At 49.4% G+C, this 20,815-nt stretch overlaps 1 protein-coding gene across 4 annotated transcripts in view; it reads left to right on the forward strand.

Moving 5' to 3' along the window:
• Positions 1 to 2,017: 2,017 nt before the first annotated feature.
• Positions 2,018 to 20,815, forward strand: part of ASTN2 (astrotactin 2) — a 927,905-nt gene continuing 909,107 nt past the window's right edge. For all 4 annotated transcript variants that reach the window (XM_060101146.1, XM_060101145.1, XM_060101147.1 and 1 more), the window contains exon 1: positions 2,018 to 2,450. In XM_060101146.1, coding sequence (XP_059957129.1) covers positions 2,018 to 2,450 — 433 coding nt within the window. The remainder of the gene's footprint in view (positions 2,451 to 20,815) is intronic.

The raw sequence follows: 20,815 nt of genomic DNA on the forward strand, positions 1-20,815 counted from the left end.
ATATTTTGGAGGAGTAACTGAACTGGAGCAGGCATCGGAGAGGCAGGAGACAATTTAGAATCAGAGGACTTGAAAAGCCAGATTTCCACACCCCCGCCCCCTCCTTGGGTTCACAGATTAGTAAACTGAGACAGGAGAAGCATACCTTACAAACCTCAGAGCTGAAAAAGACCCAAATGCACTCATGCAGATGTGCCTTTCACAACATCTTTGATAGGTGGGCTTTTACAAGGTCACTGAGGACAGTGTGTTTCAGTGGAAACAGCCAAGGCTTTGGAGCTTGGAGTTCAGATCTTAGCTCTTGTGCTCATTAGCTGAGTGACCCTGGGAAGTCCCTTTACCTCCCTGACCTCCTGACCTCAGTTTCCTCATCTGGAAAATGGGAATCATAATATCCATCTCATTGGAGTATGCTTATGTATAAAAGTTAACATAGGTACATGTCTAGCACTTGGAGAGTGCTTAATAAACAGTATAATTAAGTCCAAGTTCACAAAACAGGTTTTGATTTTTCCTTCTTTTAAGTCCTCTTCCTTTATCCAAAGTCATGAAAAAGTAAATAAAATGTGCTGGGAGAGGGAAAAAGGCCTTTCCTATGAAGGGTTAAATACGGAAAGGAGAAAAGAGGCAGAAGAGGGAAGAGCCAAGATGAGAGAAGTTAATGCACGGAGGAGACCACAGCAAAGGTGCAGATGGGCAAGAAATACCGGGAGATGGGAAATGGCTCACAAATAATAGGTAGGAAGCATTTATAAGATTAAAGTCAAGACAAGGTTAAGAATGAAATGAGTGGAGAGATGAAAGAGAGAACAGAGAGAGGAAAGATGAAGAAAAGGAGGGGAATAGAGAAGGCGGGCCACTCAAGGTCCAGATTCCTGCAGAGGTGATGGCTCGCTGGGGGATACCGGCTATGTGGGTCAGAGAGAACCTGCCCAGGGCCAAAAGGCTGCCCTGTGTCCCGAGGACCTAGGTTTAGAGCTCAGCCTGAATCCAGGAGAAAAACGACCGGGCTTGGGGGTGGGGTGGGGTGGGGCGCGGTTGAAGAGTCGGTGAACAGACCTCTCCTCCGGAAGTGGGGGCAGAGGATGTGGGAACCCGTGGGAGCCAGAAGCAGACAGAGTAGTAGGTCTCTACCTCGCACCCTTTTCAAGAATTTTACACGCAGAGCAGCCAAGTAGTGCTGTCCAGGTTGGGAAAAGGATCCAGAAAAAAGCGCTGGCTTGCAGGGCGCCAGCTGGGGGCCAGAGCATCCTCCTGGAGTCAGTGCAGGAGGGTGGGGGCCTTAGAGGGTGGAGTTCGACAACCCTTTGTCCATTAGCTGTTGGTGCAACCTCGGAGGCCTGGGTACATGGGAGAGAGGTGGGAGAAGGAATGCCTGAGTTGTGGCCAAGTGGGTGGGCAGGGGTCTCTAAGGTCACGAGGAATTATTTCAGGGACTAGGAAAGGGTACAGGACTTGTTATTGGGCTTGAGGGGAGACAAAGTTGTCTTGACCATCCTCAGGCGCCCCTACCCCCCAGAAGGCGGGGTCTGGAGCAAGGCTGGGCTAAGGCGCGCCCCCAGGTGCAGCCTCTGGGTTGGGCCAGGGGTGGGGCAAAGCTGGGCGAGCTGGGTTGAGCCCAGGGGAATAAGGGGAAGCACCTGGAGTCCCTAAGCCTTAGGAATTTGCAGAGGGGTGCTGTGGCTAAAGAATATTGTGAGGGCGGATTGGGGGATCCTGGGAAAGGAGAGGGGGCGACTGGGATTCGCACGAGGCTGGGCGGAGCCTCCGAGAAGCTCGGGGTCTGAGTGGGGAGCCAGAGAAGGGGCGGGCGGCGGGGCCCGGGGAGGCGGCGCGGGGGGGGGGGGCGGGCCAGGGCCGATTGGGAGGCGGAGCCCGGAGCCGGGGGCTGCTAGCGAGCGGCTCCCACGGCTCCTTAGCTCCGGCGTCCTGGTTCGCTTCGGCGTCCGCCGCCGCCGCCGCTGTCTCTTCCTCCTCCTTCGCCACCGCCTCTCGCAGCACCGCAGCCCCTCCCGCCATGGCCGCCGCCGGCGCTCGGCGCAGCCCCGGCCCCAGCTCGGTGCTCCGGGGGCAGCTGAGGCTCGGCTTCCACCTGGTGCCGCCGCCGCTGCTGCTGTTCCTGCTCCTGCTGCCGCCGCCGCCGCCGCTTCTGGCCGGCGCCACCGCCGCCGCCTCGCGGGAGCCCGACAGCCCATGCCGGCTCAAGACAGTCACGGTGTCCACGCTGCCTGCCCTGCGGGAGAGCGACATCGGCTGGAGCGGCACCCGCGCCGGGGCCGGGAGTGGGACCGGGGCAGGAGCCGCCGCCGCCGCCGCGTCCTCGGGCTCCGCTGGCTCCGCGGGCACCGCCGCCGAGTCGCGCCTCCTGCTCTTTGTGCGTAACGAGCTGCCGGGGCGCATCGCGGTGCAGGACGACCTGGACAACACAGAGCTGCCCTTCTTCACTCTGGGTAAGGCTGGGCGCCGGCACACGCGGGGTCCCAGGGAACCGGGAGCCCCCAAGTGAAGCCAGACGGGTGGGGGCGCCCTGGGGATTCCCGCCCCGGGCTGCCCCGAACGGGGTTGAGTGAGGGCAGCTGAGGGGCCCGGAGGGCGTACAGGTGGTTGGAATGAGTCCGGGGCAGTATCTGGGCGAGCGCGTGGCGGGAGACCGGGGGCGTGCCAACCTTCCCGCGGTGGGGACCTGTCCGTCCGTCTCTCAGTGCAGACGTTGAGCTCTGCCGCGATCCGTCGCTGACGCCGAAACCCCAACTGCCCGAGTGTGCTTGAGCTGGGGGCCGTGGTAGTTCCCCGCTCGGGAGCCAGGTCTGGGTCCAGCCGCCCACTGCTCCTGGGGCACACGGCCACTGGCCGCCCGCGGTCACCGCCCCCTCGCTCTCGCCTCGGAGTCGTCGGCTCTGCTCTTCCGGTTCGATTTTCTCGAGAATCGGAGCGGAGTCGCTCCATGTAGAATCTCTCAGTCCGCATAAATTCGGCCTCCCGATGGGTTAGGTGACCTTGGCCAAGTCGCTTCCCCTCTCTGGGCCTCAGTTTTAGCCATCTGTGAAATGGGGCTGGGGAGGATTGAGTGATTTCCGAGCACTGGCGTTCGGAACCCAAGGGCTCCCTCCACTTTCAGATTCTCCCTCCATCCCCGTGGTCGCATTCGCCTTCCTACCCCTCTCCCGGCGGAGAGCAGGTTTGACCTCGCAGCTCGCTCACTGGGCTAATAATAATAACTTAAAGGCATGAAAAAGGAAGGGGAGAGGAAAAGGATGGGGGTGGGGGCTCAAACGTAAAAGTTAATCAGAAAGTTCGCCCGCAGCTTGCTGCCTGCTGGTTCCCAGCGCGAATCCCGGAGGAGTCGGCCCTTCCAGGTAGCTGTGGGAGGCGCAGCTGATTTCCCACTCGGGTAATTGATCGCTTAATTATCTCGGAGAGCGTTTACAAAAATGTTGTTCCCCCTTAGCTCTCCCGCGCTCGCCGGTCTCTCTCTCCCCCCTCCCCTCTTGGGGGAGCGGGGTGCGATTGGTTGTCGGAGTCTGGCCAACAGCAGCTCCAGCAAGGCGCCGGCGGCTCGTCCCAGAGTCCAGACCTCGGGATCCGGCTCAGGTCCGGCGCCGCGGGGGTGATGGGCCTTCGATGTCCGCGCCTTCGGGGCCCCGGCTTGAACCTCTGAGGTTAACTCCTTGCTCGCCCGAGAAGCCCCAAAGAGTAATCAATGGACTAGACTCCTCTCTCCTGGGAGCCATAATATTTTTGATGTATTTTTGTGACGCCCCCCGCCCGCCACTTCCCTTTCGTGCTGGCCGCCTTCGGAGATTTGAGCGAGTGCCAGGCCCTTTCCTGGTCTGAGCATGTGCCTCGGGTTTCTGGCCCCTGGGCTCTCCCCAGCTGGCTGTAACTTGAGCGTGCTGAGCTTTGTGGGATGCTAGGCGGGAGAGCGCCTTGCAGGTTCCCAGGGGACTTTCCGCGGCGGCACGTCTGGCGTGCCACACACACGTTCAAGCATACACACGCGTGCGGGGGCACACACATACACACACACACCAAGAGCCATTCCCACGTGCACTTGTGAGCTGCCCATTTCCAAGTAAGGGGATGGGGGTGAAGATGGGGTTCCTTAGGGCAAAGAGCTAACCTTGGGCTCATGGCCAACTCCTGTGACTCCGCCGCAGGGAAGAGTCCTTCCAGAGAAACGGAGGGTGTCCGTCACCACTTCCAATCCCAACCTTCTCCCTCCACCCTCGAGATCTCTCTACTCCGGATGTCTGGAGAGGGAGGGAGTGGGGATCCTTCTAAATGGCTGTTCAAATGAAGGAGAAAGGGTGTGGGGGGGACATCCTTGGGTATGGCATGACTTGGAAGCGAGGACCCCAGAGCGTGCCAGTTTCCCTAGGATGTGGAGGACCTGGTCCAGCCAGCTACAGGAGTCGCTCCAGAATTCCTGGAGCTGGCAATCTCTGTGTTTTTAAACTTTGGCTTTCAAGAGGAAATGGGTACCTGGGAGCCCAGGGCAGGCTGAGTGAGGACCTGAGTGAGGAGCTGGAAGTGTCAAATCCCCCAGGCCTGTGCTTCAGCATCGGAGTCTCCTGGTGCTCTCCACTTGGAGGCTTCTGCCTTCTCTGACGCAGGCGGCTGAGCCTCGGCGGCGGCTGGGGACTGCCTGCTGTGGAGTGGCAGGTGCAGCCCTCCTTGGAAGCCCTGAGCCCTTTGGGGAATCAGGTTCCTCCTCCTCCTTCCCCGGCGCCCTGGACTGGCAGCCCAAGGCACTCCTACCAGGGATTTGGCTAGCGAGGTAGTCGCCAGATGGCCGAGTATAGCAGGATCTGTGTAGGGAGACGTGGGCTTTTTATTTGTGTTGTTCTTCCACTGTTTGTGTGTAAACACAGAGTGCACAGTGAGCTCTGGGAGGGCCAGGCTGGCTGAAAATGAGGGCCGGGGGGGGGGTACTATGAGTCATTTATGGCCGTATCTCCCCCAGGGTCCTCAAGGAGCCTCATCCCATCATCCCACCTTCAGACCTTCTAAACCTCCTTCCCTAGTGTTTGTCTCTGGCGAGTTGGGTGAGTCTTTCACTACTAGGTCACCAGTTCAAGGGATTTGGAGATGGCATGCGCCACAGATGCACATGCAAAGATGGTAAATGCTGAATCCTGCCAATAGCAGGGTGTGTGGAGCCACCACTAGGGGGTGATAGTGTCTACCAAAGCCCTCAGGCTATGCTTTGGGTTGTGGGTCTAGAGTTGGTGGTGGTAAAATGTCCCTGGTGTTAAGGGGCGGTGAACAAACAAATAAAAGGTAGAGTTCCCATTCTACTCCAAGTCCAGTTGGGGAAGCTCACAATTATTTTGCACACACTGTCTACCGTCCCTATTCACCAAAGTCACCGACATACCTGGCCTTCCCTCCCTCCATTCTGCCTGCTTCTCTTGTTTGAATTATTGGCTCTATCATTGGTAGCGCCCAGACTTAAAAGACTTTTCTTCAGGTCTTTTCCTCTTCATGTTTCTAATCTTCCCTTCATGTTCCAGCCTGCTTTATGTAGGTGGAAGTTTCCCTCAGAGGTGAAATACCCCCCAAGTTTCTATGTCTGGGCCTCTTCTTTAGAATCTAAGTCAGTGGTCCTGATAAAGTGAATTTCCTTGAAATTGATCAAGGAATAGCAAATAGTTGTGGAATCCTTACTGTGGTGCTCAGAGCTTTCCTCTTGCCTTTTATTATTTACTCACATAAAATATATGAAGTGGGCACTGTTGTAATTTATTCCCATTTTACAGGTAAGGAAACATTCTTTAGAGAGGTCAGGTGCCTAGTCTAAGGTCTCACTTTGAGTAAATGCAGACCTGGGACTGGAATCTCAGCCCATCAGACACCTACATTCTTGGTAATTGCTAAACAGCCACCTTGAGCCAAATATGCACTGAGGGGCTGGTTACCTTTATGTAGGGCATGGTGCAGGGTCCTGGAGAGGAAACACAACAATCATCAGCATGGCAAGAACCTTTCTCAGGGGAACTTTAGCTACATTGGTGCTGAAGTATGAGAGTGCGAGAGTGAGGCATGAATTAAATGACCTCCGATGACCCTGCCAACTCAAAGTTCCATGACTCATGGGATGTCAAAGGGCATTCTATGTAGTGGTGCCAGGGAGTGATGAATATGACACATTCTGTAACATCAGGGAGGGAGATATCTCTTTAGACTTAGAGAAAGCTGGGGACGTTTCCTGGACAGGAAAAAAACCCAAAAAAACAAAAACTGAGTGAGGTCATGGAGGATGGGCTGGAGGAGAAGTTGAATGCTCCAGTACAGCTGGGGGACTTGATGTTGCTTAGGACCTGGAGCTCTCAGCCGTGGCCCGCTCTGACCTTGAACACGTCATTTCCCCCGGATCTTCAGTTCTTTGTGCTATAATATGAGTGGGTAGCTGAGCCCTAAAATAATCCTTCGGTGCAGAGATTCTATGAACTTGAAGTGCCCTGACCCACTCTGTAACACTGACTAGCTGCTCTTTCTTCTCACTGGCTCCTTTCCTTTGCTGGTGACATGGGGGTGTTGGGGAGGACTGACGGAAAAGAAAGAATTTGAACGGGAGCAACTGTCCATGCAGGGCTTCTGAGGTGAACCCGCACATCACCCAGTGCTCATCTGCCCCCAGGCAGCTCCAGAGTCTGCTTGTGGATTTAGCTTTCATGCCCACCGCTAGGGAAATGGCATCCTTCTTCCTGTGCTTGATAGTGGCCAGGCTGGACTGTTTACCATGAGCCTTGATTCAGCAAAAGGGGGAAAGGAGATAAAACTGAGTAACCACTCATTGTCAACATCCATTACTAATTTACCTCGTCATATAAATCACACAGGTGAGGAATGTGCTCTCTATTTGGGGGAGGGTGTGTGGAGAAAGAAAAACCATCCAGTAGTATGTTTTTAAATGCATCTGCATGAGCAGATCTGGCAGTGTCCTCAGGATCTGTCCTGAAAAGATGCTGTTTGCAGGAAGCTGATTGGCTTGGGTGGAAGACAGAGATGCTCTGAAATGCCCACTTGGTCAGGTCTGCAAAGATTCCTTAAAATACAGGCAAAAATGGACACCAAAAGAGAGAAGCCCCCAGAAGGAGTGAGGGACCAGGCACAAGGTCAGAAAGGTTGCTAGAAGCAGGGAGTTTAGCCTAAGGACAGTCCACAAGGGCTGGAGAAGCTTTCTTCGAACGTCAACAGGGAGTGAGGCACGTGCTTTTTTTTCTGTCTGGTTCTAAAGAATGTCCTAAAGGTGCAAATACTAAGGGGATGGAGCACAACATGACAGGAGGATGTGTCCCTGGGAGCTGCCCAACAACCAAGCCTTCTGACCTCTAATGATGACAGGGTCCACATGGGAGGAAGTCTTCAAGCAGGGACCACACAGCTATTTGGCAGGCATTTGGAGAAAGGACCAGAGGCATTGAGGCTATCTGCCCCTTTTGGTTTCTGCCTTGATTCTGAAGGTTGATGACAGTTATTAAGTGGGAGAAAAAAAAAAACAGATACAAATAGTATAAGCTTGGTTTTCTGTAGGGATTTCTGACCACAGAATATTCATTAAAATCAATCCCAGTGTTTTTTCCAGAATGGGTAAGAGGGAGAGATTCCGGGGTGGGTGAGAGGGCGAATTTGATGTCTTCAGACAAAGCTTAAAAAATGTTATTTCCTCATTTGGGCTCCAGGTTCCTTATCACTAAAGCATTTCAGTAGCATTCAGACTCCAAGGTCCCATCCTGCTCTGATGGTCCAGGTTTCTGAGATATTGTAAACAAGGTGGGGGGCGGGCGGCGGTTCAGTGGTCTCTGATCTGAGTTTTTCCCCCTTTTCACTCACTTCCCTTACTCCATCCCCACCCCTTTGCCAGTTCAGGTCTGATGAACTCTATTTAATAATTAGGGCAGAGACAGATATATCATCTGCCCTCAGGAAGTACAATTAGCCCTCCGTAGCCGTGGGCTCTACATCCCCAGATTCAACCAACCGTGGGCCGACTGCCATTTTATATAAGGGACTGGCACATCCTTGGATCTTGGAAAGGGGTGGGGTCCTGGAATCAATCTCCTGCAGATACCAAGGGACCATTATACTATGTTACCGAGAGGGTGATGGGGCAGGGTGAGAGGAGGATTCGTTTTAGCTGTTATCGAGAGGCCCAGGTTGGGTCAAGCCCATCCAGATTTGCTGTTTCTGGGGGTCAGGAACACTAGCCATCAAGACAGCACAGCTCTGTGAGCTTTTGTGACCCAGAGCTTGATCCTTATCCTGAATGGAGCCCTCAGGCTGCAAGATCATTCAATAATACTAATTTACAGCAGGTCCAACAGTAGGTTTGCCTAGGCCCCTGGCAGGCAAAGCCGCCTGCTTCTTACCTCCTTGCTTGGCTGTAAACTAGGCGTTGGCTGCCATAGGATGGTGTGGACACGTGTGCTGGGGAGAGAGAAGGATGGAGAGTGACAGTGACTTCTGCGGGTAAAGCCATGAAAGCTGTGACCATGACCATCAACTCTGATGGCCTTATAGCATCACAGACTCTCAGAGCACATTGAATCTACCCGCTTCACTTAAATGGTAACACTGGGTCCCAGACAAGGGAGATAATCTACCTAAGGACCAGCTGTTCACACTTAAACCCAGTGCTCTTGAATTCCCCTCCACGCTTCTTTTCATCACACTGACTACCAACACGTGGCTCTGGGTTAAATATGTCTCAGGTGTGCAACTTGGTTGACCATCATAAGGTGCACCAAGTCTCTCCTCCTCTCCCTGCAAAACAAACAAACAAAGAAACAAAAATCTAAGGAGAAAGATATCCCTGGGGAAGTTGAATTTGTTCTCCTGCCCAGGGTATCCAGCTGGTTGGCTCCAGTCTCTGCTGAGAGCCTGAGCCAATGGGTTTTGTGCTGGGGAGGAGGGAGCCTCATTGCTTTTCACTCTAGCTGCCTTGAGGGTGAGCAGAAGCCTGCTCTTTTCCAGAAAAAGAAAGAGTCAGATTTAACCTTGAGGTGCAGCAGCATTACGGGGATGCTTTCTTTGCAGGGCTGATACTTCCCCAAGTTCTCATACTGACCAGCTAGTGGCAACAGAAGATTAACTATAGCGAGAGAGAGCTGGCTTTTCTTTCCTCCCAGCAGAGCTTGCAGCCTCTCGGCCCCTGAGAAGGCAGGCAGCGGTGCTTGGCAGGACTCGCTCTGCTTTCCTCTCACTGGCTCTTCACTGCCGTCTGCAGTTCTTCAGGACAGCAGCCCCCAGGAAGACTTTTCTTTGATTTGGAAGGGGGTGGGGTGGTGACTACCCAATGTAAGCTTCAGGACTGGAAGATTTCTAGCTTCCTTACTGGCATACTGGAGCGTGCAGGCAGCCCCTCTGTGAGTCGAAAATTCACAAGGATGTTGTATGTCATCAACCATTAGGGTTTTCACCTGAGAAGGAACCCTTTCTCCATGCCCGTTGTCACGGCCCCCGGCAGGGTCAGACGTCAACACTTCTCTCGACTACGATTTCAGCTGTCAACTCACTGGTCTATCTTCCTCTAGTCTTATCCTCTCTAGTCCATCGTCTGTACTTGCAGACAGAGGGAGTTCATTAAAAACCCAAATCGGATCCTGGCCATCCTCTCCTAAAGCACTTCACTGACTCCCCATAATTCTTAGTATGAAGTTCAAGCTGCTTATTGAGCTACAAGATCCATGATCAGACTCTGCCCAGACTGTCCTGTGCTAAGAACCCTTCTTTCTTGTTCTGTAACTCTGCCCCAAAGGCCCTGGGAAAATTCCTTCTTACCTTTCAAGGCTGAATTCAACGATGAACTTTACCTTTGAAGCCTTTCCTGACCTCTTGGCACTAAAGTTGGACACTCTGGGCCTTGGTGCCCACTAGCAATATAAAGACTGGTGTAACAGTGGCTGGTCCCTTAGAACTACTGAGCGCCTACAACATGCTAGGCACTGCTCCAGCCACTTAAGATATATGGAGAACAAAAGAGATAAATTTCTGTGTTCAGAGAGCTCATATCCAGGAGTACGTGTATATATGCATGTGTGTGTGTGCATGTGTATGTGTGTTGGGGAGAAGATGATAAACATAATAGATAAGAAAATTATGTGGTATGTGAGAAGGTGATAGATTCTATAAAAAAAAGGGCAAAAAGAAAATGAACGTTATTGAGGTGAGGAAATCAATTTTAATATTAAATAGGGCCAAAGGATTGCTTATTGAGATTATAGGATTGGACCAAGACCTGAAGGCCATGAAGGCGTCACCAAGCAGATATGTGAAAGAGGGCAGAGAACGGCTTCAGCAAAGACCTGACTCCAGAGCACACCTGGATCGTTCAGGGGCCAGCAAGAAGGCCAGTATGGCCGGAGTGGAGTGAGTGGGGGGTGGACAGGACAGGATTTAGGCTTTTACTGTGAGTGCCATGGAGAGCCAGGCAAAAGAGTATCCGTAACTGACTTCTGTCTCAAGGGAATTACTCAGGCTGCTCTGCAGAGGAGCAAGGATGGGAGAGGAAGGTCTGCAGGAGTGTGTTCAGGTGAGAGAGGATGGTGACTCGGGGCAGAGTGAGAGCAGAACTTAATGTGTTTCTCTGTCTGTCTTGTGCTACTTGCCTAAGAGCTCCACAGGCAGAGAACATCCCTCCCTCATCTCTGGGGCTTCAGTGATTCACCCTGTGCTTGGCACATCCTAGGTGTTCAGGGCATCTTAGATGACTAGAAACTTAGGTTTGCCAAGTCTCAGCTCAGAATCCATACTGTGCCGAGCTGGAGAGGTGTTGCAATTCCACTCCTCTGTTAAGGCTGAGCTGGAATGCCACCTCTTCAATGAAACCTTCCCTCTTCTGAGCTTCCACAGCTACTGCCTCTACCTTCTCCTGCCTCCTTATTATTCTGGGGTGTTTGTAGGAAGAGGAATGAGACCAGTTTGATTAGAGGAAAAAGAGTTGGGTTTAGGGAAGACCTTTTCTTGAGAATCATGGAAGCCAGATAAGGGATTAGCACCTTTGCATTGTGCCAGACAGAGGGGCACTGAATGTTTGGGGGGAGGTGATCCATCCGTGGTGTTGGGATCATCACCTGCTGTAAATGGTAAGAATTTAGGACATTTTCTAAACAAAACCCTTTTATATAAAGATGGAGAAGTCAAGGTCACCATAGCATGTCAGTGGTGGAGCAGGAACCAGATCCAATCTTTTGACTCCTGGTCTGGTGTGCCTTCCTCCCACCTTAGTCCAGGCCACTGGGGGTGGGAGGAGCTGGTATGCTGGACTTCACCCTTCTGGCATGGGGTAGGCTATGAAAAAAGCAACCATTCATTGAACGTTTACTATGCCCTGGATGCAGGGCTGGCACATCTGTTACTGCATTTCCTTTTTTTCATACTGCTGAAAGACAGATAGAATTCATCCCATGTTATAGGTGAGCACGGAAGCTCAGAGGAGTTAAGAAACATACCCAAGATCACACAGCTGTCATACAGCTGAGCTGCGTCCTGTCCCAGGTGTGCCTGGTTCCAAACTCCATGCTCTCTCTGCCTTCCACACTGCCCAGAACGAGGAGTGCTCTAGAGTGTTCACCTCTTTAACAACCTCTTGTACTTTTTATCTCTTCCTCCTCTCATTACCAAGAAGTTGCAGACGCTTCTTATAGAGGAACTTGAGGTGTGACAGCCTCACAGGCCTGAGGGACTCAACACCTCATTTCTGGGCTGCCAGGAGCTGACTCAGCATCTCCCCAGGCCCTGTCGCTCCTTGCTCGGCTGCCAGGAGAGCACCGGGCCTTGTCTCATCTTCTCTAGACGTCACGCGTTAGCCCTGGACTCCTTGACAAGCAGATTCCCATGCTGCCGTGCCTTCTTGATGTTCCTCCTTCCCTCCTTCCTCGCTTCCTCTTTCCCTCTCTCCTCCTCCTTCCCCTTTCTTCTTCCCTTTCCACTTCCTTCTTCTCCCAGTGCTTAGGGAATTCCCACCTTCTGCTGGTCATATACTGTTATACTAGGGAAGCTGTTACCTAGACCTTCCAGGAACTTAGAGAAGCTCTGCATTCCTTTTCTAGAAATTGTCGAGCATCTGTTGTCTGAGATGCAGCCCCTGTTTGACTAGGTGAACGTCCCTGTCACTCCTCCTCTTCATCCCAAGTTGACTTTTGTCGCCTAGTGCTCCTTAGCAGCATTGTGCAGTTTTTATGCTCCTACCTTGAAAATGGAATTTATATTACATTATCTATACATACGGGATATAGGTAATAATATATAATATATATATATATTATAATGCTATAAAAGTCCTAATAAATAGTGTATAGTTCTCCTGGAGTGTTAGAACTGGGTAAAAGAATGCCTTTGAGATCCAGCCCAGCTCCCTCATTTACCTAGCAAAAAGAAGTACATTTGCAAGGTCCCACAGCTAAGCCGTGGCAAAATCCAGTCTGTAGCCCAGCTCCTCTGACTGGGTGTGCCAGCTCTGAAGACCCACGGCCCTGGGATAGAATCCTGGCTGCACTACTTCCTAACTGTAGACCTCTGTATGCCCGTGAAGAAAGTGAAGGTAACACAGCAGTCCCTTCTCTGGGTCGCTGCAATCCTTACTTTTGGAGAGGCCTCCATCTTCAGTTGTAGTCGGTGTCCAACACTGTGCTCAGTTTTTACTTACACTAAGCCACATGATCCTTACGGAGATAGTGTGTGCAAAGCACCTAGCACAGTTTGCGCTCCGTGCCTCTTAGCCACCTGGAATCCTTGTTGTGGAAGGAGGTGGAGGTATGAATAACTAATGAATGCAATTCCCTCTCCTTCCCCCCTCTTTCCACTCCAGCATGAGGGCTTTGGCCTCTGCCCTCCCTCCCTCTCTCCCCACCAGGAGGAGAAAAAGGATGAAATTGACCATTGATCTCTTCTCCCTCTCCAAGAGCAGGGGGAAGCGGTGGGGAGGGAGAGGGCTCCCGGGGGGGTCTCGGGTTGTCTGAGGACAGTTTGGCCAGAGAAGCTCGGAGAGCCTGAGTCTAAGGCAGGCGGGTCTCGGGGGAGGCAATCAGGGCGGAACCCTCTCCCTTCTGGTGGCTGCCGGCTGACAAAGCCTTGCTCTCAGGCACCGGGGGAAGTCACGAGTGGCTTTGCAGGCAGCCGCAAAGGGAAGGAACATTTCCATTAGCAGAATCAGCAGTAAAGAGATTTCCAGTCACAGTCATAGCTGCATTGGGGGGAATCATTTCGGTGGTGGCTGTGGGATGAGGAGGGAAGGAGGCAGGGCGGCAAGGAGAGCCATGGGGACGTCTGTCTCCTTGCAGGAGCTGAGGGCTCCAATGAGAACCGGGTACCAGACGCCTAGGGACTCTTGGGGAGCTGGGTGGGTCCTTGGACAAACATTCTGGACCACCTACTTCCATCCAAATGGACAGAACCCCCTTCTCAGGAGTCCCCTTGGGAGGCTGTGGGCTTGTTCTCTGCTGCCTTTGCTCTGATTTACCTGGGTTACTCTTTTCAAGACTTCACAGCCGGCAGCAACTTCCTAGGCTCCTGGGATTTGTCACTGGGAAAGGTCCCAGATTATTTAGCCCAGTTTTCCCCAAAGTTAGCGACTCCTCAGAATCATCTTAGAGTCCAGGTTTTCCCTTCCAGATCAGTGGAAGCACCTGGGAGGGGCCTGGGAATCTGTACTTTAAGAAGTGTACCGAATCCTTGGTGTGTCCCTGGACACCCTGGGGGCAGTGGTCCCTGGGTATCTCTTCAGCCTCACCTCCTGACCTTCCCCATGGCACTTGGGGCACTAGCTTCACTGATGACTGACAGGTTTCTATGGGGGGTGGGGGGAACCAGGCATATTCCCCCTACCTGAGTCCTGAATAGAAATGCTGTTTTCTCTGCTTATAATGCTTTTCTGGTCTCTCATTCACCTGGCCTTCTCCTAGCCTTAGCTCAGTTATTACCTCTTCTGAGGAACCTTCCTTTCTCCTCCAAGGCTATCCCCCTAGTAGGATTGGCATATTTTGTGAACAAAAAATAAATGCAAAAAATAAAATGCCGGATGCCCAGTCGAATTTCAGACAATGAATACTTGCTGAGTATAACTACGTCCCATATGTCCCATGCAATATTTGGGATGTAGTTATGCTAAAAATGACTCTCTGATGATCAGAAATGCAAATTTAGCTGGACAGCCAGTATTTTATCTGGCAACCTGCAGGGACCCTGTTTCTCTCTCTGCTGTCAGGAATCATATTACCAATGTGTGATTTGTCCCCCAAACCTGCTCTCCCCACATCCCTTCCGTCTCAGGAAACCAGGCGACCATTCACCCAGTTATTCAAGCAAAGGAATCATCTTTGATATCTCCCTCCCTTTGCCTCTCTCATTCTTGCAGTCAACCAACCTTGTTGGTTTGACTTCTAAAATGACTCAAACTTCTTCACTTCTCATGATGTCCTCCTGCCGCCACCTTTGTCCAAGTTCACTTGGGCTATTACCTCAGTCTCCTAACTGGTCTTCTTGCTGCCTCTCCATCCTCCTTATCCTTTCTTGATATTTTTTGATATATAGCACATTGCCAAATCCAGCTTGCTGCCTGCTTTTGTGTGGCCTGTAAGTCTACTTACTTGTTTAAATACTTGAAAAAATCAAAAGAAGAATCATATTTCGTGATATGCGACAATTATATGAAATTCAAATAGCAGTGTCCATTAATAAAAAAAGATGTATTGGAACACAGTCACACTCATACCCTTGTGTATGTATTGTCTGTGGTTGCTTTTGCTTTACAACAGCGGAGTTGAGGAGTAGCAACAATGAGTATCCGGCCTACCAAGCTTAATATATTTACTAATTGTCCCTTTACAGAACAAGTTTGCCATCCCTGCTGTATACAGTAACAAGAGTGATCTTTTTCAAAAAGCAAATTGGATCTTGCCACTCTCTTGTTTAAAGCCTGTAAATGTTTCTCATTGCTCTTAAGATAAAATCTTAATTCCTTTTCACAGTCTAGAAACTTTAAAAATTTTTGCCTTCTTCTCTGGGTTCATATTTCCTTTTCTCATAGAACTCAAGTCACCTCCTCCAAGAAGTCTTCCCTGACCAAAGCCTTCCCTGGTACACCGTCCCCCTCATAGCTTTCTATCCCGTTTATTTAAAAAAAAACAAAAGACAAAACCCAAAAAGCTTTATCTGGCAGCTCCTTGATGGTAGGGAATGTGTCTTGTTCATTTTTTTGGCTCCTCTCAACTATATAATGCATTACACAGCACATAGTAGGTGCTGAGTAGATGTTTCCTGACCAAATGAATGTCACATGGACAGCGGTAGGGGTGGTAGTTTGTGAACACCATCTTACAAGGTAGCCGCCTCATTGGGTTGTTCTGTTGCTTATCAGGAGATTGCTATCAGGATTCCAAGAGCTAAAGTTTGCAGAGCATGTAGACCATTGCCCACCACTCAGCAAATGCCATCTAGGTGTCTGTTAAATAAACAAAGATAAACAGACCTATACTTTAATCCCTAGGACACATCCCCTCCCCACTTTATTTGCAGTTGGAGCATGTTTAGGGCAATTCACAGGAAGTCCTGTGAGTAAAGACCTCATGGAGCCAGGGGGCAGGGTCATCTGGTGCTGGAATTAGGAGCCAGGGGTCCTGGGGTTTGGTCCCAGTTCTGCTGGTGTCTGTGGTCAAGTCCCTTCTACTTTCTGGGCTTCCTACCATTTCTCATGTGATGAGATTAAGATAAGTGATACTTGAGGTTCTTCTCAGCCCCCTCAGCTCAGCAGGAGCCCAGGAGGGAAAGAAAGGTTCCCTTTAGGAGCTTCTGAGGCTGGAAGCTCTGCTGCAGCAGGATAAAGCCGACTCCCTCCCTTCCTTCCTCCATCTCTGTATCCTTTCTCGGGCGTCTGAAGATCAAACCCTCAGCTCTGAACCCAGGTGCAACTCAGATTTTTAAGCCCAGTCTCACACTAATTTGTTCAGGCACCTTCTTCAATTACTTTCTCTCTAGCCTTCCCCAGGGAGGGAGACTGGAAGAAGCTGACCACCCAAAGTAACCAATTACCTGTCTGCCAATAGCAGGACTCCTACCATCCCTCCCTCCCTCCCTTCTTTTCTTTCTCCACTTTATTCTCCTGGCCTGTAAACCATCTCCAAACTGCAGAACCCTCCAGGGAATGGCCCCAGTTCACCTGCTCCCAGCTGGGGAAGAGAAGGCAACCCCTCCCCCGAGAGAGACAACAGGTGGGAAGGCTGGTGGCTGAGAAGGGGCAGCTGCGGATCTTGGAAAGCCAAGCAGGTTTTGCAAGCCTGCTAAATACCAAACTGTGCTAGATTGAGAGGCAAATGCTTTGGGCTCTAGTCCTGTTTCTGCCATCTCTACTTGCTGTGGCCTCAATAAATGACAGTTCCTCTTTGGGCCTCAGATAAGATTAAGTGAATATTGTCAGAGCCATCTCTCCTTCAGGTAGGTGGGGAAGATTGGACTGCGTAAGATACTCCATGAGAGAGGAGGAACCTTCCAGTCCTGTCCACTACTGGAATCGCAGGTGTCTAGAGCTGTGCCTGTCACATAGTAGGCACTCAGTAACTATTAGTTGAATGAAGGAATGAATAAATGGAAAATGTGTGTGATCAGACATTGCTAATCAACTTAATCACAGCTTCAGATGCCTCATCAGTCACTAGGATCAACTGGGGTTTGCATGGATGATGAATTCTGTTCACGTTCCCTAGACTCAACCAGTTCACCCAAAACCTGTGGTTCACCTTGAGTTCCCCTTGCTTGGAGCTAAGCCCCTTCCGTCATTATTCAGTCGTTCTTCCATCCCAGACATTGTGCTGAGTCCCTTGGGGGCACAGAAATGCAGGGAGTTCAAACTATTGGGATAATAACACTTGAACTTTTTGATTAAAAAAAAAATCCCTTTCATGGGTATTTTTAGCATCTCCGTATTACGGATGAAGATGTGGCCATTCAAAGAGATCAAGTCAATTGCACAGGGTCACGTAGTAAATGGGATTAGCTGTATTTATTTTTTAAAAGGAATCTTTGTATCACTCTCACAAATGGAACACCAGAATAACTTGCTATAAATGGAAGGTAGCCTGTAAAAGTTAGCGTAGTGTCCACGTGCCGTCTAAACTAATCTCTCATACCACACTTTGGGAAACGTGGATTTAACCCAACTGCTGAGATAAAGATATTCATTTAAAATTAAAATTTTGCCCACTTAATTGTGAGATTTCCTTTAACGTATACATTTAAATAATATCTTTCCTGCCTCATAACTCCTACCCGTGTTTTAAGATCCAGCTTGAATGTGCCTTTGCTGCTTCCAAGATGACTTTCCTGGCTCCCCCGAGAACAGTTATCTCGCAAGCACTTTGTATATTCACTGCAGTCCGTGTTTTCATGAAAATATTGTGATTGTTTAATTGTCTGTCTCTCTTGCTAGTCTTGTAAGCTTCCTGAGTTGAACATCATGTCTCTTTAATATCTGTAACTCCAGCAGTGGGTGCATGCATACTTAGTAAATTTTTAACCTTAATTTTAGGTTTCAACAAAAGGAATGCAAGCTTGTTGTAGTAACAAATTCAGACAATTCAGGAATATTATGTGGGAAAAAGTGAAAGTCTCTCCCCTGCCCAATCTCATTCCCCAGAAGTGATCATGATGAAGAGCTTGCTGGGATCCTAGTGAAATGTAGAGTAAGTATGTGCCTGACCAACCACCTTTGGTGATGCAACAGAGAGGAAGTGACTTGTCCAGGGTCATCCGGAACCATCTTTTGTTAGGGCATTGGTTTTTCAAACTGGGTTGCATGATAGATCTGGGGAGGATGAGTCGCTCTGGGCTTCAGCTAAAGAGACACTCCAATATTAAGCCAGCTCTGGGTCCCAGAATCTACTTGCATACTTGCAGATTCCTTCCAGACCACAGGCAGGGAGTCCTCTTCTTGACTGACCCTATGTGAATGTGTATATACACACATACACATACACACACACACACACACACACACACACAATGTGTTTATATATGTATATATACAAATGTGTGTATGTATACACACACATATATATATACACATATGTGGGTACATACATATAGATACATATGAGAGACAGAGAATAGGATAATGATTCTTCTCTCTGCAGAACTAAAAGAAGAAACTGAAGCCAGCAGGGGAGGAGCCAGAAAGGAAACAATTATCATGAGTCTGGGGTGGGTGTCTCTTTCTTTCTGGCACAGTATTTGACATGATGGGTAAAGCAGTTCTTTTCTTCCTTAAATTATTTTCTCACTTGAGTGGGGAGACAGACTATTCAGGAGAGGGTTACCTGGGCTTAGGTTGAGTTGCTTCCTTTAGAAGCCCTCGTTTATGAAGCCATGTAGATTGGCAGCTGGTCAGTTAATAGAAAAAGTCTATTAAAGCAAGGAATCATAAAAAAATAATAATGCACATTAAACGTTTCCTTTTTAACTTAAAATTCGTAAATGTATATACATTTGCCAGTGATTTGAGGTAGGCCCAGGGCCTCTTCTTCGAGTCTGGGTCAACTGATTGGAGCTCCATGTCATCTTTCTTGTATAAGCCATGCTCATAATATTCCGAATATGATCTCCAATGTTGGTCTCATTAAAGGGGACTGAGAACTTAAAGATCTTTGCCAAGTAATTCTTCTAGAGTTTTATGATTCCTTTCTAAATTTTTATAGTTGTCACACCTGACCTAACTCAATAGCAATATTTAAGCGATTTTTATCGTAAGATCAGCTCAGTCCTCCTAGAAGCCACTTTCTTTTGATGCTCATAAATTTTTAATCTGCACATTTCATTAAATTTTAGAGTTATGAGAAACACAACAGGCATAAACAGGTTTGGGAAACTGGCTCTGTAAAAATGCAGCTGGCGGTCAGTGCAGAGAAGGCTAGCTGAAAGCTTTTTTTAAAAAAAATTAATTAATTTTTGTCTGCGTTGGGTCTTTGTTGCTGTGTGTGGGCTTTCTCTAGTTGCGGCGAGCGGGGGCTACTCTTCATTGCGGTGCGCAGGCTTCTCATTGTGGTGGCTTCTCTTGTTGCAGAGCACGGGCCCTAGGCATGCGGGCTTCAGTAGTTGAGGCTCACGGGCTCTAGAGTGCAGGCTCGGTAGTTGTGGTGCACGGCCTTAGTTGCCCTGTGGCATGTAGGATCTTCCCGGACCAGCACTCAAACCTGTGTCCCTTGCACTGGCAGGTGGATTCTTAACCGCTGTGCCACCAGGGAAGCCCACTGAAAGCTTTTGAAATTTATACGTTTCAGGTTGACAGAGGCATTAATGTCACAGAAATTTTAGTGGTTGAGCCATTAGGTAGCATTTTGCCCAAAACGCTTATTTAAAGAAGAAGAAAAGGGGACCCACTTGCACTTTTGGGGGGGAATGTAAATCTTTGCAGCCACTATGGAAAACGGCATGGAAGTTCCTCAGAAAATTAAAAATAGAACTACTATATGATCCAGCAATTTCACTTTTGGCTATTTATCTGAAGAAAATGAAAAACAGTAATTCGAAAAGGTATATGCACTCCTATGTTGATTGCAGCATTATTTACAATAGCTGAGATATGAAAGCAACCTAAGTGTCCATCTCAGGATGAATGGATAAAGAAGATGTGGTTTATACATACAATAGAATGTTTTTCAGCCATAAGAAAGAACGAAATCATTCCATTTGCAACTATGTTGGATGGACCTCCAGGGCATTATGCTAAGTGAAATAAGTCAGACAGAAAAAGACGGATAGTGTATGATATCACTGATATGTGGAATCTAAAAACGCCAAACTCATAGAAACAGAGACTAGCATGGTGGTTACTGGGGGGTGGGGGAAATGGGGAGATGTTGGTCGAAGAGTACGAATTTCCAGTTATAAGATGAATACATTCTGGGGATCTAATGTACAGCTTGGTGGCCACAGTTCACAATACTGTATTATGTTCTTGAAAGTTCCTAAGAGAGTAGCTCTTAAATGTTCTCACCACAAAAACAAAATGGTAATTATGTGAAGAGATGAAGGTGTTAGCAAGTGCTCTGGTGGTAATCATTCTGTAATATATAGTTGTATCAAATCAACACATTGTATAGCTTAAACTTACACAGTGTTATGTGTCAGTTGTATCTCAGTAAAACTAGAAACTTTTTTTTTTTTTTTAAAAGATGGGAAAACTGAATCCCAGACCTGTGTCAGGAACTCAGGTCAATTAGACTCTTGGAGTTCATGGCCCCACCTGGGACTCCCCAGCAATTGTCATGATGCCCCCTTCCTTTTGGGTGGCCTCTAAAGGGAGGCACCCCAACACTTCCCATTTTACAGATGAGGAAACTGTGGTTCAAATACTGAAGTGACCTAGCATGGGATGCAGAGCGAGCTGGAGCTGCTGTTCAATTCCCAGATCAGGCCAACTTCCTGCATGCCATGCCAAATATCCCTTTGCTCAAGAGTAGTTTTTCAATACCTTTTAAAATAATTAGGTCTTATCAACTATTTTTTTCCACCTATGACCACACCTTATCTTTCCTTCGCTTCAGGAGGGAATGAGGACAGGGATTCCACTTCAAGTCCTCTTTGTCCTCACCCCAGATCTTTCTATAAAGGCACAGCTTTACAGGGGATCTTTGTCCATCCCTGAGCCAACATTGCAGATTTAGAACTCTCAGGGCCCTCAGGCCTATCCAGACCAGCCCTCTCATTGCACAGAGGGAGACCCAGGGCCAGAGGAGGCCAGTACCTTACTAACGTCAAGGGGCTGGGGCTGCTTCTGAGTGCAGATCCCAGTCCCTTCACCTCCACTAGGCTGCCTGCATGGCCC

This window comes from Mesoplodon densirostris, chromosome 6 (assembly GCF_025265405.1).
Source record: "Mesoplodon densirostris isolate mMesDen1 chromosome 6, mMesDen1 primary haplotype, whole genome shotgun sequence".
Classification (NCBI taxonomy): Eukaryota; Metazoa; Chordata; class Mammalia; order Artiodactyla; family Ziphiidae; genus Mesoplodon; species Mesoplodon densirostris.